This window comes from Danio rerio, chromosome 23 (assembly GCF_049306965.1).
Source record: "Danio rerio strain Tuebingen ecotype United States chromosome 23, GRCz12tu, whole genome shotgun sequence".
Classification (NCBI taxonomy): domain Eukaryota; kingdom Metazoa; phylum Chordata; class Actinopteri; order Cypriniformes; family Danionidae; genus Danio; species Danio rerio.
In genome coordinates this window covers 41673439-41692171 of record NC_133198.1, presented here as the reverse complement: position 1 = coordinate 41692171, position 18733 = coordinate 41673439, and the positions used below count along the sequence as shown (strand labels likewise).

The 18733-nt window shown below is 32.1% G+C and overlaps 1 protein-coding gene across 9 annotated transcripts in view; it reads left to right on the top strand.

The window, feature by feature from the left end:
* The window catches only part of tshz2 (teashirt zinc finger homeobox 2), a 254508-nt gene extending 236174 nt beyond the window's left edge, over positions 1-18334 (top strand). For all 9 annotated transcript variants that reach the window (XM_068216939.2, XM_073939328.1, XM_068216938.2 and 6 more), the window contains one exon: positions 14510-18334. In XM_068216939.2, coding sequence (XP_068073040.1) covers positions 14510-17532 — 3023 coding nt within the window. In that variant the 3' untranslated portion in view covers positions 17533-18334. The remainder of the gene's footprint in view (positions 1-14509) is intronic.
* The last annotated feature ends 399 nt before the right edge of the window (positions 18335-18733 follow it).

The window sequence follows — 18733 nt, the reverse complement described above, 5'->3', positions numbered from 1 at the left end:
ATATATATATATGTGTGTGTGTGTGTGTGTGTATGCATATGTGTTGGAGTGTGTATAAATGTGTATGTATGTGAGTGCATGAACGTGTTATGTTTTTGTTTTGTGTGTGTGTGTATAAAATTATATGTATGTGTGCATGAATTTGTTGTGTCTGTGTGTGTGAGGGAAAATGAATCTTTGAGAGATTGTGTGTGTTAGGATGTGTATGTGTGAGTGTGTATGTGCACGTGTTTGAGAGTGAGTGTGTATGTTTATGCATTTGTGTGAGAGAGTGTGTGTGCATGTGTAACGGGATTATGTGTGTTTATACAATATTCGTGTGTGTATAAATATATATATGTGTGTGTGTGTGTGTGTGTGTGTGTGTGCACATAAATGTGTTGTGTCTGTCTGTGTTTTGTGTGTGTGTATGTATATATATTTATGTGTGTGCACGCAGTAATGTTTTATGTTTGTCTGTGTTTTGTGTGTGTGTGTGTGTGTGTGTCTGTGCTATGTGTGTGTATATAATTATTTATGTATGTGTGTGTGTACATGAATGGGCTATGTCTGTCTGTTTTGTGTGTGTGTGTGTATACAAGTGTGTGATATTGTGTGAGTATGAGTGGATGTGTGTATTATATATATATATGTATTATATATATATATATATATATATATGTATGTGTGTTGTGTGTTGTTGTGTGTGTGTGTGTGTGTATACAAGTGTGTGATATTGTGTGAGTATATATATGTGTGTGTGTGTATGTATGTATGTGTGTGTGTGTGTGTGTGGCATAAATGTGTTTTGTCTATCTGTTTTGTGTGTGCATGAATTTGTGTCTGTTTGATTTGTGTGAGTTTATATATGTATACAGTATCTGTGTATAAATATACGTGTGTGTGTGTGTGTGTGTGTGTGTGTGTGTGTGTGTGTGTGTGTGTGTATGTGTATGTGTGTGTGTGTGTGTGTGCATATATTTGTCATGTCTGTCTGTTTTATGTGTGTGTGTGTGTGTGTATTTGTTTGTGTGCGCATGAATGTGTTATGTCTGTCTGTGTGTGTGTGTGTGCGCGCGTGTGTGTATACATACATACGAGTGTGTGTGAACCTTTTTTATATGGGACATGAAAATCTTGCTTTCTCTCTCTCTCTCTCTCTCTCTCTCTCTCTCTCTCTCTCTCTCTCTCTCTCTTTTTTTTTAAAGCGCAGCATAAATCCGGCAGATGAAAATGTCATGGAGCAGGTTCATTTTGCAAAGAGGTTTTGATTGCCATGCGCGTGTAATTGATTGTTCCAAGGACAGGGGGAAATCTAGAAATGTCATAACAGCCTCTGCTTAGGTCTCTCCTGCTGCTAGACAATCAATGAGAAGTAAAAAGAGCTATCGATCCACGCGCCGCAAAAACTGTAGCCTGAGACGGCCAGGAGATGCTGCTGAAAGTGGCACAGGCGGCTGGATCTGTCAACAGCAGCAGCACTCCCGCTACGCCACTGTTCGCGTTAGCATGTCGGCAGAGGATGGCAGAGATGTTGCAGCTGAATCTCAGCCTGGGGAAATGTTTGACCATGTTCTTATAGAAGTATTAGCAGTAGAGTTAGATAGACGTGGCCTGGTTGTCAATAATAGCACTGTACAGTATATCTTGGAAATGAACTTGTAATACTGTTATTGTGGGGAAAATATATATATTTTGGAATTTTGGGCTTGGAATAGTTGGTGTTTCACTCCGTTGTGGCGACCCCTGATAAATAAGGGACAAAGCTGAAAGAAAATGTATGAATGAATTAATTTTGGGCTTGTTTTTATTTTGGTCTAATGAAAAGAAAACGTCTTTTTGACGCCCTTTTTTCAATTTGTATCTATAGATTATACATAGACAATACAATATATTCCTTGGCTGCTTTCTCAAAATCAGATTTGATAAAACTTGAGTCATAAATCTCCACTTGTGCTGCACTTAAACATCCCAAACTTCACAGGTTTATTCATAACTGCATCTGAGGAAATTTTATCATAGAGATGTTAATGTCTGAGTGTATACGGTTTTTCTTTAAAGCAATTTCAGACATTTTTTTCTGTCTGTTTAATTATTATTATTATTTATTATTATTTATAAAATATTATTATTATTAATTATGGAGCTAAAACAAGCAATTCCCAAAAAATCCTCTGTAAAAACTTTTTAAAAATCTAAAAAATGAGGATGATGATAATAAATATTTTTTACATGATGATTAAAATATAATAATATAAAAATAATAATAAATTAATAAAAGTTTTTTTTATTGTAAACTGTTACTGTAAAAAAACTTTTCAAACATCTAAAATTACGATGATAACAATAAATATTAAATTATTATTAATATTTCAAACACGAAAAAATTAAGATTATAATAATTATAAATACTTTTAAATAATAATTAATAAATAAAATATAATAAGTAATATTAAATAAAACGATTTTTTATTGTAAACCTTTACTGTAAAAAAAACTTTTCAAACATCTAAAAAACAATGATATTAAATATTTTTAAATAATAATAATTAATAATAAATAAAATATAATAAATAATATAAAATAATTTGAATACATTTTATTGTAAATTGTTACTTTAAAAACTTTTCAAACATCTAGAGCATTTTCATGATTATAATAATCCAACAAACAAATAAATAAATAAATACTAAACATTTTTTTACATTTTGTGCTTGAAATGTGCACAATTTATTTAAATGACGACTCATTTGTAAATGTAAACATGCAAGTTTTGCAAAACTTGATACAAAATGATTTATTTTTCTTAATGTAATCAATCAACTAAGCACAATATGATGAAAACCCATTTTATACTTTAGGACTTTTATTTTGTAAGACTTACAACTTTTAAGGACCTGTTGCTTCCCTGTAATAACTAATACATTTCAGACTTTAAAAATGACATAACGAACAAATTAAGCAATAAGTAACTAATTAGTACCTAGTTAATAACTAAAGTTTACTAAGTTTTAAGTAATACCTAAGTTCTTTTTGTAAATAGTTAGTTATAATATGTTTTTCTTGATTTTTTTTTATTATTCTCTGAACATTTCTATGCAATAAAGCAAACATGTTAACTTATATTTGTTAATAAAGCTGCTGAAGTGACCCATTTAACATATTTTGTCTGTATCAGAATATGGTGTAGCTTCAGTGATTAACGCAACACAGGAATCTGATCTGGGTTCAGTAGAGCAGCGAGTGACAGTGTGAAGTTTGTTTCTTTGTTTCTTGAACTAATGTAAATCACAGGCCTGACTGAATGCTGACTGGCAGATTTACCCTCAACAGGCGTCTCTCAGCGGTGATTATTAGCCCTCAGCGGTGCACACTAAGAGCACACGTCCAGCTAGAAGACGACAGGGCCACACTTTTCACTCTATTATTACTGTTAGCGCTGTGTTATTAGCAGAGAGCAGAGCTTACGTGATCCAGAGCTGTGCGTCTGTTTTCAGTAGAGAGAGTAGGAGAGTTTAGCTTATTTATTTTATTGTGTTTTATTCTATTGGTATTTTTTTTGTCTTTTATTTATTTTTATTTTGAGCAAGTCATGAAATCAAGAATTCAACAAATCAATTTAATAATATTTAAAAAATTATATATATATATATATATATTATTATATTTATTATAAAATAAAATGTACAATATATATGTTAAATGTAATTAACATGATTTTATTACTATTTTACTATTATTATAACTATGAGAAGCACTAATGTCTACATTAGTAAATATATATTATACTTGCAAGCTGAACTAAACTTCTATTTTGACAGTTTGTAGTGAAAATGCTAATTTGTCCTTATTTTATGGCTATAAGTTATATTTAATATATAAGCTATTTATTATTATAATTATTATTTTATTATTAGTAGTAGTATTAGTTTTTTAATCAAATATACAGCTAATTAATATTTAATATAATAATAATAATATAAATCAAATATGCACCAAATCAAATTATTATTTTTAAGTATAATAATATTGTTAATAATAATATAATTATATATTATTAAATTATATAATTATAATAATAATATTTACTGAGTATAATTATAATATAAATTAAATATACACTAAATAAATGTATATTTATTGAATATAATAATAATAATAATAATAATAAGATAAATTAAATATACATCAAATTAATTAATATTTATTGAATATAATAATAATAATAATAACAAATATACACCAAATTAAATTAATATTTATTGAACATAATAATAATAATAATAATAATAATGATAATAATAATAATAATAATAATAATAATAATAATCAAATATACACCAAATTAAATAATATTTATTAAATATAATAATAATAATAATAATAATAATAATGATTAAATATACACCAAATAAATTAATATTTATTGAATATAATAATAATAATATACACCAAATTAAATTAATATTTATTGACTATATTGTGTAAATAATGATATATCTGATTTTAGTTTGTTTGTTTTTAAATTGGTATTATTATTTACCGTCCGTTTCGGTTCCCAGTCAAAACATATACTGATCCCAATCTGAGAATCCCACATTGAAAATTGGCGAGTTCAATCTTTCTCATGTCACTTTTATTTTTGAGTTTCCAGCCGTCTGATAGATCCTCATTTTGAAGCGCTGCATTAATTTACACACACATACCGTAAAATATCACTCAACTTCTTTTTTTAATATCACACTCTTTCCTAAACTCCCGTATAACTTCATTTTAAGTGCATGAAATTTCAAGCCAGCACTTTTTTTCTCTCCCTTTTACATTAAAATGCCGGTGCCAGAGGAAATGATACAGATTACACTCACTTTGATCCATCAAAGTGCAAAATCACCAACTCATTACAGCTTTTTGTAGGTTTAGAAAACGCTTCATCTAAACGTTAGACACCATTGTGCGGGGAGACAAAAAAAAAAATCTGGAAATACATCCCCGTCTCTCTTACAATTAAAACCGGTTTTGTTCCAGCCTTTGATCAGACTTACAGTAATAAGAAGTGACTCTTAAGAAGAAAATCAGTAATAACGCGGCTACTGTATATATGAATCAGATGTGAAAGCACATTTAAAGCTGCTGAAGTTTGGCTGGGAGTCGGGTCGCTCTTTGAAATCCAGCTGCCGCTGTGTTTTGCCAGGAGTCTTTCCCAACGGATTAATGTTATAAACACTTAGCGGCTGATTTATGATGGACACCTTGGGTTTTTTGACCTTTGAATATCCCTGTCTGAAGATATAAATTTGTTGTGACACAGATTGGAGGGTTTACAGAAGTTTATGACATGCTAAATCTCTGCCAGTGCCTGATGCTTTTTTTGTAGGCCTGGTTTGAGCCGAGGCTGTTTTCATTGCTCTCGTACTGAGAAACAAGCAGCAAATCCTGCTTTTCACAGACACACTGAAACATTCAGTGCAGGGAAGGGAAGATGATTTATCGCATCTGCCTGATTTATTTACCTTGTAGCATCGACTAGCACTTCTGATTGTGAACTCTTGATCAAATATCAGCAGTAGTGTTTTATTGGTTTGTTAACTTCCATTTGATTCATATTAATGCATTTGTTTTAATTTCATTTAGTTTTTACATTATAAGGCACTACATTTTCCAAATTCTGTTTTATTTTTTGTGTTTTAGTTTTACAAATAGTATTTGCATAAAACCATTTCATTAAAAAAATAAAATAAAGATTCAACTTTAGATTTTTTTCTTATTTGTATCCATTTTTATGTATTTTTGCTTTTTTAATAAAATATGACTGAAAATTATTAATTTTTGTAAAAGAAAAGCATGAAATAAATTTTTATTAAAAGATAATGAAAAAATTTAGTTTTATTTCAAACATGACAGAATAATTGTAAAATAAATCAGCAATTAAGGTATGAAATCAACTTTTTTGTTTTAAAATACAAAATATTTAAAGTAATAGTGTAATACATTTTTTTCTACGAATGCTTGAAATATTAGTGATCCAAAAGCATAAACTTTTAATAAAACAATGTTTTTTTCTGAAATGTTTGATTTATTTTCTAATACAAACATAAATTAATAATTGTGCAATTATTTATTATTTACCATCTGAATGATTAAAATCAGCCATTAAAAAGTGTGAAATTAGTAAAAAAAAAATAAAAAATAAAAATTTTTCTTTAAATGATAACAATTAGGGCGGCACAGTGAGTAGCATAATCGCCTCACAGCAAGAAGGTCGCTGGTTCGAGCCTAAGTTTGCAGGTTCTCCCCGTGTTGGTGTGGGTTTCCCCCAAAGTCCAATGACATGCACTATAGGTGAATTAAATAAGCTGAATTGGCCATAGTGTATTTGTGTGAATGAATGTGTATGGATGTTTCCCAGTGTTGGGTTGCGGCTGGAAGGGTGGATAAGTTGGCGGTTCATTCCGCTGTGGTGACCACAGATTAATAAAGGGACTAAGCCGAAAAGAAAATTAATGAATTATTAAAATTAGTAATCAAAAACTATGTTTTTGTATTAAAAATAATAAAATAGTATTTTTTTCTGAAATGTAGTTTGATTCTTTTTGATCAATTATTCTTAAAAAAAAAACAATTCTTGGACATCATCTGAATGATTAAAATCAGTCATTAAATAAATTTACTTTTTAGCATATAAGCATATAAAACAAAACATTAAAAAATGTGTGAAGTATTGAATTATTAAATTTAGTAATCAAGAAGCAGTTTTTTTTTTGTATTAAGAAAATAGTTTTTTTCATATTTAGTTTGATTTTGTTTGTAATTCAAACATAAATAATAATTGTGCAAATTATTTCTTAAAAATACTTTCTTGAAAAAGATGCTTTCTAGCATCTGAATGATTAAAATTAATTTTAAAAAAAGTATGTTTCCCAGAGATGGGTTGCGGCTGGAAGAACATCAGCTGCCTAAAAACTTGCTGGATAAGTTTTCGGTTCATTCCGCTTTGGCGACCCCGGATTAATAAAGGGAATAAGCCTACAAGAAAATGAATGAATGAATGAATAAAAAAAAGTATGAAATTCACTTGTTTGCATTAAAAACAAAACAATAAAAAAATAAAACTGATGTATTTATTTTTTTGGCATTATTAATACATATTTAATAATAGCCAAAAATGATTTTTGTATTAATAATTATAAGAGAAAATAAATTTAAATTATGCTTTTTCCAAGTAATATTTTTAATATTTTTTACTATTTAAAATACTTACATACATTTTATTTAATAAATGGTTTATTCTATTTATTCTCATCTTTATTTCTATTTATTTTATGCAAAAAAAATGTCAAAGTTATGTCATGCTTTTTATTAAGTAATACCATTTTTTTTAATCATTCTTATCATATTTTGAAGAAATAATTGCACAATTCTTCCTTTAAAATTTTTTGTTCTTGGACACCATCTGAAGGATTGAAATCAGTAATTAAAAGGCATGAAATAATTCATACTTGATTACTATTTCATTTTTAAATTATGTGTTAAACATTTTTTGACTGATTAAAAATAGTAATCAAAAAGCATTTGTATTAAGAACATAGTATTTTTTACTAAAATTTAGTTTGATTCCTTTTATAATTCATACATGAATAAATAACTTAGCAGTTATTTCTTTAAAAAAAAAATGTCTTGGACACCACCTGATCGATTAAACCATGATCGATTTCATGAAATCATGAGTTTACATTTATTTTTGTGTATTTAAAAAATAAAAGTAAAATGTTAATAGTTTTTTTTTTTTTTCAGATTTGTTTTAATTCCCTTTATAATTCAAGCATAAAATAATTGTGTGAATGTTACTTTACAATGCTAATATATTCCTGTCCTCATTTCTTCAAATTTCGCCAACAAAATCCCGCACGTGTGTTATGTTGGGCATGAACAAACACTTGTTGTTGAGGTGAAATAAATGTGGTGTCGTACAGAAATCATTCAGCTCCAAATAATGCATATTGAACATTAGCGAAAGGATCACAGATCAGATTCAGCTTTGCTCGTTCTATTGGCTCACACATCAATAACAGAAGCGGGAGGCGGGATGAACAGCAGAGGATTATGGGAAGGGCTGCTGTTTCTGCTGTCCTTGTGTTTGATCTTGCTCTGCGTTTGGCAGGAATCACAGGCGGGTACAAATGGGTGAGGAAGGGAAGTGCAGGATTTGGGTCTGGAAGGTGATGAACGTGTGTGTGTGTGTGTGTGTGTGTGTGTGTGTGTGTGTGTGTGTGTGTGTGTGTGTGTGTGTGTGTGTGTGTGTGTGTTAATGTGGAACCCAGATGGAGAGACTGCAATCATGCCACCCACAGCATTCTGGGAAATATACACCATTTTTAAAGCTTTTATTAGGCATTGTTGCATTTCAAGATTAATTTATATTTATAATACACAATAACTACATTTTATTCAACAAGGATGCAATATAAAATAATAATACAAATATTAATAAAAATGGTCAGCACTGTCGCCTCACAGCAAGAAGGTTGCTGGTTTGAATCCCGGCTGGGTCAGTTGGCATCGAGTGGAGTTTGCATGTTCTCCTCATGTTGGCTTGGGTTTTCAAAGTCCAAAGACATGCGCATAAAATAAACTAAATTGGCCGTAGTGTATGTGTGTGTATGAGTTGCACCTAAAGTCCGCTAAGTAAACACGTGCTGGATAATTGGTGGTTCATTCTGCTGTGGCGACCCCTGATAAATAAAGGGACTAAGCTGAAGGAGAAGAATGATGCATTTGTTTTTTTTGTTTTTTACTGAAAGCGCTACGGGTTTAATTGTGTAAAAGATATAATAAACACTTCGATGTTAGATTTCAATTATAATATTGAATCAATGTTCTTTTGAACATTTTATTTATCAAAAAGTAATTTATATAGAATTATTTTATTATATTGTTAATGCTAAATAATATTTATTTCATCAAGTTGATATATTAAAATTATTATTTGATGCTTTCATAGAAATAAAACTAAATACAAATGAATTAAAAACAATTCTGCCACAGTAATAATAATAGTAAAATCTTTATTTTCACAGCACCTTTAAATGTTTATTTTAAAGTACATAAACAGATACATAAATGCTGTTTTTTCATTTAAAATATTATGTAATATTGTATATGTATTTTAGCACGTTGTCATATTTTTATTTGATTTATTAAACAAAACTAAATACAAATAAATAAACTAATTGCCATTATAATGATAAAAACTTTAGTGTACTTGAAAAAAATCTACTTTTTACTTAAGTTATAATAAAAAAATACTTAATAATTGTATTATAATATTTATACAAAATATTTAGTTTAGACAGTTGACACACAGTATTTCACTTTTTTTATTTAATGTATTTAAGTAAAAAACTAAATACAAATTAATAAAATGTGATGCTGCCGTAATACTAAAATCTTCATTTTTACAACACCTTTAAATGTTTATCTTAAAGCACAAAAATAAACTAATACATAGATGTTGTTTGTTTATTATTAAATATTATTGTGTATATATATAAACTTTAGCAAGTTATCATATCTTTTATTTGATTTGATTTATTAACAAAGTAAAGGAATAAAACTAAATACAAATAAATAAACTAGTTGCCATAATAATGACAAAAACATTTATTTTACACAAAAAAATCATTATTGTCCTTTAACAAAATATGAAAAATACATTCAATGATATTACTTATTAAATAAATTCATATTAATTTCAGCAAGTTGTTATATTTAAAAATTAATTTGATTTATTCAAGTCACTAAAACTAAATACGAATGAACAAAATACAATATTGCCATAAAACTAATTTCTTCAGTTTTACAGCACCTTTAAATCTTTATCTTTAAGCACAAAAACATACAAACACATAAATGCTGTTTTTAATTACGAATGTTGTTAAATATTGTATATATATTTTAGCCACTTGTCATATTTTTTATTTGATTTGTCTTTTTAACAAAGTAAAGGAACAAAACTAAACACAAATAAATGAACTAATTTCCATAATAATGAAAAAAATGTATTTATGTTACACTAAAAAAATATTTAGTGTACTTTTAAAAAATATGAAAAAATACATATAATTATTTAATTATATAACTTATTATATAAATTCATATCTATTTCAGCAAGATGTCATATTTAAAAATTTATGTCATTTATTCAAGTAACTAAAACTAAATACAAATGAATAAAATATGATACTGCCATAATATAAAAATCTTCATTTTTACAGCACCTTTAAATGTTCATTTTAAAGCAAAAAACAAACAAATACACAAATATATATATATATATATATATATATATATATATATATATATATATATATATATATATATATATATATATATATATATATATATATTTGTTGGTATATTATATATATATATATATATATATATATATATATATATATATATATATATATATATATATATATATATATAWAWATATATATATATATATATATATATATATTTTTTTTGATGTATTAAAGTAACTAAATGCAAGTTAATTAAGGATATATTGCCATAATAATAATAATAATAATAATGATAATTAACGTCTTTAAATGTTGCATATTAAAAACACAAAGAATAAATTCTGTTTTTTTAAACTTTAAAATTATTAAATAATTCAAAAATATTTAATATTTCTTAAATATTATATATTTCAGCAAGTCGCCATATTTAATAAAAAATGTAATTGATGTATCAAGCATTTGATGTAACAAACTAAATACTAATAAACTATATAGCAACAATACATGATTTATATAATACTTTTTTTAAATAAAAGTAATATAATAAAAGTTTTATCTAAAAGAACAAAAACAAATAAATGTATTTTTTACTCTAGTCATGATAACAATATACTGTATATACACACATCATATATATAATTATTTAATGTGTATTTAAGCAAGTTGCCATAAATACAGTCACTCTGGTAAAAATCTCATAAACACAGAGGATATGCAGAAACACGTCAGTCACTAAAAAAAATAAATAAATAAAAATCATGTTGCATCATGAGGATTGTGCAATCGTGTACAGGAAAAAGGTTTTTTTTTTTGATCCCACACATCCTGTAAATAATCTAACGCTAAGAAAAGACTTCACTGCTGTCCGTCACAATGCCTGCGTGAGTGATTACAAACAGTTAAGACACCAATCTCACTAAAACTATAAATACACACACACACACACACACACACACAAGCACACATCACAATACATAATACATGATTCTCCTCCTGGAAGCTGCCGGTGCATGAACAAATTCTGAGACGCAATCATGCATCGTAGTCAGTCATTTGAGAAATCTTCAAGGTCATGATGCTTTTATAGGGGCACGACAGATCCCCCAAGTTTAAGGAACCCCATTTTTTAGGCTCTGTTTGGAGAGGATAAATCCCTGCTCCATCTTTACCCATTTGCTGACTTGAGTTCAGCTCCAGGCTCACTCCTCAGGCGCCTTTGAAATATTGATAAAAGTCTTATTTTACCAGCACTTTTAGGCCTCATATTGGAGAGCTGCCCTCATTGAGCATCACCAGCTCGAAAAAAAATATATATTAACCACAAGAAAAGTGAGTGCTTGGGCCGGGCTGTTAGGTCCTATGTATATTTAACTGAGCACATCTGCGCGTAACAGCACTTGAAATTTTCAAAGTGCTATCCAAATATGTGCTCATGAAATTTAGATGATCTTGATTTTTCTTAACCGCCGCGATTGATGTAATTGACGGACTCGGCTATGTTTTATTAAGTGAATAATACAGTGCGGTTTAAGCAGCGATGAAAGATTTAAGAAATGATTTTTGAATCTGGATGAAATTGTAGCTGGCGAATATTCAGGACTGATCAAACGGGATGCCAGGTTGCATTTAAGTTTTTAACCGAACGCTGTTTACGCCGTTTTTGGCGCTCGTTTTGAATGAGGATGATTGACTGTAAATAAAAACATGCTTGACGTTGTGAACTTTCAGAGTGAAATATATCTTCAGATCAACTTTATAGCATGCTGAGCTCCTTAATTCACATCACAAAGCCTATCAAATAGTTTTGCGACTTGACTAGATTGCCAAATTTAAAAAATTTTATCATCCTCTAGTGGTTCCAAACATTTATGAGTTGAACACAAACACGAAAGATGATGTTTTGAAAATCCATGCAGGAAAGTGCTTTGGAAGGTTTCCAACATTCTTTAAAATATCTTCTTTTGTGTTCACCAGAAGGAAGTAAACCCTTATAAGTGGAGATTGAGTAAATGTAAGCTGAAACTATCCCTTTAACATCTAGAGAAAATCACCTTTCTCATCCATACAGTTGCTGTAAACAGATGAAACCCGAGTCAGTGACTTATGAATCACACATATTGTCAAATTACCCACTATTACCAAGAGAAGATTACAGGCACACAAGCGTCTGTGACAAAGGATTACGTTGCTGCAGCTGAAAAACAACAGTCATTTCTAATAATAAATGACATCCTGTTTTTTATTTTTTAAAATGTTTTTCTGTATTTATTATGTATATATACAGTTGAAGCCAGAAATATTAGCCCCCCATTTATTTTTTCCCCAATTTCTATTTAACGAGGAGAAGATTTTTTTTTTCAACACATTATTAGTCATAATAGTTTTAATAACTCATTTCTAATAACTGATTTATTTTATCTTTGCCATGATGACAGTAAAAAATATGTGACTGATAGGAATTCTGACTTCAACTGTATATGGAGTCATATATACTTGCAAAGTAAAAGAAAGTTTTGCAAACAAAAAATAAAGTATTGAGCAAAACTGAATAAACAAATGCAAATCTCCAATAATCGCAATGCTGAAAATAAGCTTTGAGAAATACAAATTCATTTTGCTAACAAAAATAAACTGCAAAAGTGAAAATTAAGCTTTGACAAATAAAAATTTTACTTAAAGACAAAAAGAACTATAAATAAAAATCAAGCAGTCCAGAAAAATTTTAATATTTGCAGTTAAAAAAAAAAACAATATATATGTATTGCCTTTATATAATCAGTTTAGTCAATTGCAATGCTCATTATGATTTGCCTTTTAGTCAGCTGTGAGTTTGCGATGCTGTTTTCACTTTGCAGTTCACGACCTGCTGTAAAAGGCCAAGTTCCCTTGACTCCACCCCCTTGTCAAATCAAGACCACAAAGTGAAACGCACAAAAACATGTCCAAAGTGAAAACAGCTTCGCAAACTCACGGTTGAATACATGCAAATAACTTAGTGTTTTTTTTTATTTTTATTTATTTTTACACTGCTTGATTTTTATTTGCAGTTCCTTTAATGTTTGCAAATTCTGTTTTTATTTGTCAAAAATGTATTTTCGCTTTATGATTTTTAGAGATTTGCATTTATTTATTTATTTTTGCTCAATACTTTAATTTATGTTTGCAAAACTTTCTTTTATTTTGCAAGTATACATAGCCCTAGATTGACTACATATACAGTGGAAGTCCGAATTATTAGCTCTTCTGGAGAAAGTCTTATTTTGGCTGGAATAAAAGCATTTTTATTTTTTTTAAACATCATTTAAAAAAATTATTAGCCCTTTTAAGCTATATTTTTTCTCGATAGTCTAGAGAGCAAACCATCATTATACAATAACTTGCCTATAATAACCCTAACCTGCCTAGTTAACCTAATTAACCTAGTTAAACCTTTAAATGTCACTTTAAGCTGTATAGAATTTTCTTGAAAAATATCTAGTCAAATATTATTTACTGTCATCATGGCAAAGATAAAATAAATCAGTTATTAGTGATGAGTTATTAAAACTATTATGTTCAGAAATGTGTTGAAAAAATCTGTCCATTAAACAAATTGGGGGAAAAAAACAAGCGGTCAAATAACTCAGACGGGCTTATAATACTAACTTCAACTGTATATACTTCTATTTTTCCTTCAAAATCTTTAATCACGCTCGCATTGCATGTATATATGCTCAAAAGGCATTAAGAGTTTTATTCATACAATTAGGATTGTTAATTTAATGCATGAAATTTAATGCATTCCATATGACACAAGTTTTTATTTGGATTTTTAGATATATTTTAAAATATTTTTTAACCATTGTAATTACAAATATTTTCATATGTTCAAAAATATTATCCATCTAATATATCTAAACATATGTACATATTTATAGTTCCTATGGTTGAAAAAAAGCAGCCATTTTTGTAATGAATGAACTTGTGTATATAATATGTAATTTGCATACATTTGCATGTATCATTTTTCTATAACTGTTAACAGAAATGCACTAAAACATCAGTGAATTGCACTTCAGGGAATAAAAAGCATAAAATAATAAAAATGCAACTCAAGTTTTTTAATATCCTACTTAGATACATCTAGGATCTTCTCAGATGACTGAGATTCAAGTGATTCTTATAATTGATCTGCTCAACTTTCTGTAGACAGCCCTAATAACACTTTTCTCTGTCTGTTCTGTTTCCAGCATACGAGCCAGATGACGAGGTCGGTGTCCAAGAGTCGATCGAAGAGGAGGAGGGCGAAAATGCAATGCAGACCGAGGAGGAGAATTCAGAAAGGCCCACTTCCAAGGACAAAGACGACAAAGACATAGACAACAAAAGCAGCTACAGCTTTCAGAACTCTCCGGTCAGTGTCCTCTCCAACCAGGAGGTTGAGCTGGAATCCCGGCTGAGCGATGGCAGTGACAGACTGTCTGACTTTAAGACCTCACCACCAGGAAGTCAGAAGGACACCGAGACCCAGAGCTCCAAGCTGAAGGATGACATGCACAGTAGCCTGGAGAAAATGAGGGCTGCCTATGCCAACTTCCTTTCAGACTCCTACTGGTCAAAGATTGGACTAGATTTGAAGGTTGCTAACACTGGCAGCAAAGCAAACTGTGACAGCACCAACGGGAGCACCAAGAGTGAGTTTGACTGGCACCAGGACGCACTTTCCAAAACCCTGCAGCAAACACTGTCCCCGAAACCCGTGTCAAAGCCTAATCTATTCAGCTCCGTCCACCTGTACAGGCAAAATAGCAAAGCGTGCGGCGCGGTCTTCACAGGGGCCAGTCGATTTCGCTGCAAGGACTGCAGTGCAGCGTATGACACCCTGGTGGAGTTGACGGTGCACATGAACAAGAGCGGCCACTATCAGGATGACAACCATAGCAGGCAAAACATCGCCTCCACTTCGTCGTCAAAGAACCGAAAGAGGAACCTTCAGGACATGGAAGGCAAGGAAGATGCGCAAAAAGTGCTCAAGTGCATGTTCTGCGGCCACTCGTTCGACTCTCTGCAAGACCTGAGTGTGCACATGATCAAAACGAAGCATTACCAGAAAGTGCCTTTGAAAGAACCAATTCCAGTAATCACTCCCAAACTAATCCCACCAGCAAAGAAACGTGCATTTGAAGCCACAAGGCCTTGTTCGCCCGACTCAACCACAGGGGTTTCAGGTTACACCGATGCCCAAAGGTCGTCCGGCCTTGCCAATGCTCCCAACAACCGCTACGGCTATCAGAACGGTGCTAGTTACACATGGCAGTTTGAGACGTGCAAATCTCAGATCCTGAAGTGCATGGAGTGCGGAAGCTCCCATGATACTCTCCAGCAGCTCACCACTCACATGATGGTCACCGGGCACTTCATTAAAGTGACAAACTCAGCCTCCAAAAAAGGCAAACAGCTAGCCCTCGATCCTCTAGCAATAGAGAAAATGCAGACTCTTGCTGAACCCACAGTGAACGAACTTGAAGGAGAAAAGGTTTCTCCAAAAAGCACAGCATCCGGTGATTCGGAGAGGGCTACCCCAAGAGATATGTCACCGGATAAAGCTGAGAAAAACGAGGACAAGGATGACAAACAAGATGAAGAGGAACGGAAGCCCACTGACGGTAATTTTAAGTATCCGTACTTGCGGGAGGAAGACCTTGAGCAGCAGGGGTCCTCCGGAGGGGGGGACATTCTCAAGTCTTTAGCAAACACGGTGGCTTCGGCAATCAATAAAGCTCAAACAGGGACCCCCAGCTGGAGCGCTTACCCCAGCATTCATGCGGCGTACCAGCTATCAGGGGTGATCAAGACCGCCTCCTTTTCCCCTTCTCCTCCCATCCAGCTCAAGCAGAATCTTAACCATAAGCACAGACCCATCGCTCCCAAGGGGAAGTTCTATCAGGCACTTCGGGGACTTGAAAGTTTCCAGGGACATCACAATTCGGACATCAAAAAGGAAAGGGGTGGCGCATCTGACGGCAAAGAGAGCCAGAGCAGTAGGTTTGATCTGGTGGAGAATGATGACAGTGATTGTCAAGATGATTCCTCCTCCTCTTCAAAGCTGGATGCAGACTGTGTAAGTGAAGAGAATGACACAATCAAAGGGAAGTTGAGCCCGGCTTTCTCTGACAGAGGGAACCCGTCACCTAGCCCCCCTGCCAGCAATGGGCACAGCACTTCTTCAGAGCTTGTCAACGATTCCCAGGAAGTCCTTAGCATAAACCCTCTAAGCGCACTTCAGTCTGTCTTAAACAATCATTTGGGTAAAGCAAACAAGCCCAGGCCCGAAAGCATCCTCTCCCATCGCACTCAATCCATCTTTTCAGAACTGAGTAGAGGTTTAGAGAAACCGCTCTCAGCATCTGCCGCCATCAGGGCCAGCAACAGCTTCATGTTCACAAATGACGACCAGCCAATAGACTTGACCAAACACAAACACAACAAACCAAACTCTTCCCTCTTACTGCAGTCCTCCACTCCGATGCACCAGAAACATGCACTCTCTGACATCGCTGACATGGTTAAGGTTCTTCCAAAAGCCACAACTCCAAAACCTCCGATGCCAGCCAGAATGCCGGTCATGAAGCTGGAGACTGACGTGCGCAGATTTGAAGATGTCTCCAGCGAGATGTACTCAGTCCATAAGCGCAAAGGTCGACAGTCCAACTGGAACCCACAACATCTGCTCATCCTTCAAGCCCAATTCGCTTCCAGCCTTTTTCAGACTTCCGAGGGCAAGTATCTGCTCTCAGACCTGGGCCCTCAGGAGAGGATGCACATCTCTAAGTTCACCGGGCTTTCCATGACCACCATCAGCCACTGGCTGGCCAACGTCAAGTACCAGCTTAGGAAAACTGGAGGAACCAAGTTTTTGAAGAACATGGACACCGGCCATCCGGTTTTCTACTGCAATGACTGTGCATCACAGTTCAGAACGCCATCTGCGTTTATATCCCACCTCGAGAACCACCTGGGTTTCCAAATCAAGGACATGAACAAACTACCTATAGAACACCCGACTAAAATAACAGAGCCCGAACTTTCAAAGGTGCTCACGATCCGGCCCACGGATTCGCAGATCACGGAAGAGGAATCTGACTCAAAGTTCAAATGCAAGCTCTGCAGTCGGACATTTGCCAGCAATCACGCGGTCAAACTTCACTTGAGTAAAACTCACAGTAAATCCCCTGAGAATCATTCACAGTTTGTGGAAATGGACAAAGAGTAGCTTTGTTGATTTTTACTACTTGTAGTTATCTTGTTGGTAAATAACTGTAATTGCTCTGCTTTTATAAAACACGGGTCAAATTGTCTACTTTTTGTTTTCCTTTTGTTTTTTCTCCATGTTTCAAGTAGCATTACGTAGAATGCTTCGACTTCAAAAATCGACATTTCATCATCCTCATCATCATCGTCAAATTGAGGACTAAATGGACACACTGGCAGGGGTAGAATGAAGTGTACTGTTAGAAAAAATAAAGAATCATAAAAAGATTAAGAATACATTGACGTTAAGTCTTTGCACCCTGTTCAAATGCACCACCAGTAATGAAATGTATTACTGCTTGAGACATAAATGCTGATGTTTGCATGCAATAGCTCTGGCTATGACTACTATTTATTTGTATGATATGGCAAGTTTTAACTGTATTACGTTTAACAACAAATTGATCAATGCATTAACTGTAATTTGCAGATCTGATCATGCACTTGTGCGAACGCACAGGTGCTCAGACAGCTAGCCAGACACACATTAAAAACATTTACTGAAATGTACAGTATATTTGCTCTGTAAAATGTTTGTGTCGCAACGATAGAACAGAAAAGCACTTTAATAAAAGTTTAATCACGTTTAGGCGCAGATTCAGTGTGTGGGCTTACAGATTTGGACAGGTTTGACACGCGGAAGTCTCACATTAATGTATATTTAGCATTGCAGAAGAAAAAAAAAGTCTCACTGGAAAAATGGTTAGTGAGACAAAAGAACACTGCACCTTTTATACCAATACAAATAAAACATTAACATTTTCTAACTGTCTACAAGTCGTCACTTCAGATCCATCCGTATTTCTGTTCTTATTGACTGAAAAAGTATTGAAAAGCATTGTTTTGAAATCATTTTCACTGTGCTGTCACAAAATGAGATTCATCTAAAAATGTTTAATATATCTGAAGACATATTTTTGGTATTTTTATGCTAAATATGTTCTGTTAGTTTTTTTTTAAATGTATTTAGAAATGCCATCTGTAGTTAACACAATAAAACAACAAAATATTTTACTCAAATCCAGAATTATAAATTAAATCCAGTGAAAACTGAGAAATTCATAGAAAGAGAAAAGTTTATAAATACGGGGTAAGTTTTTTTTTGTCTTTTTATTAATTTGATGATTGTTTTACTCTTTCATCAATAGTTACACTTGACCACA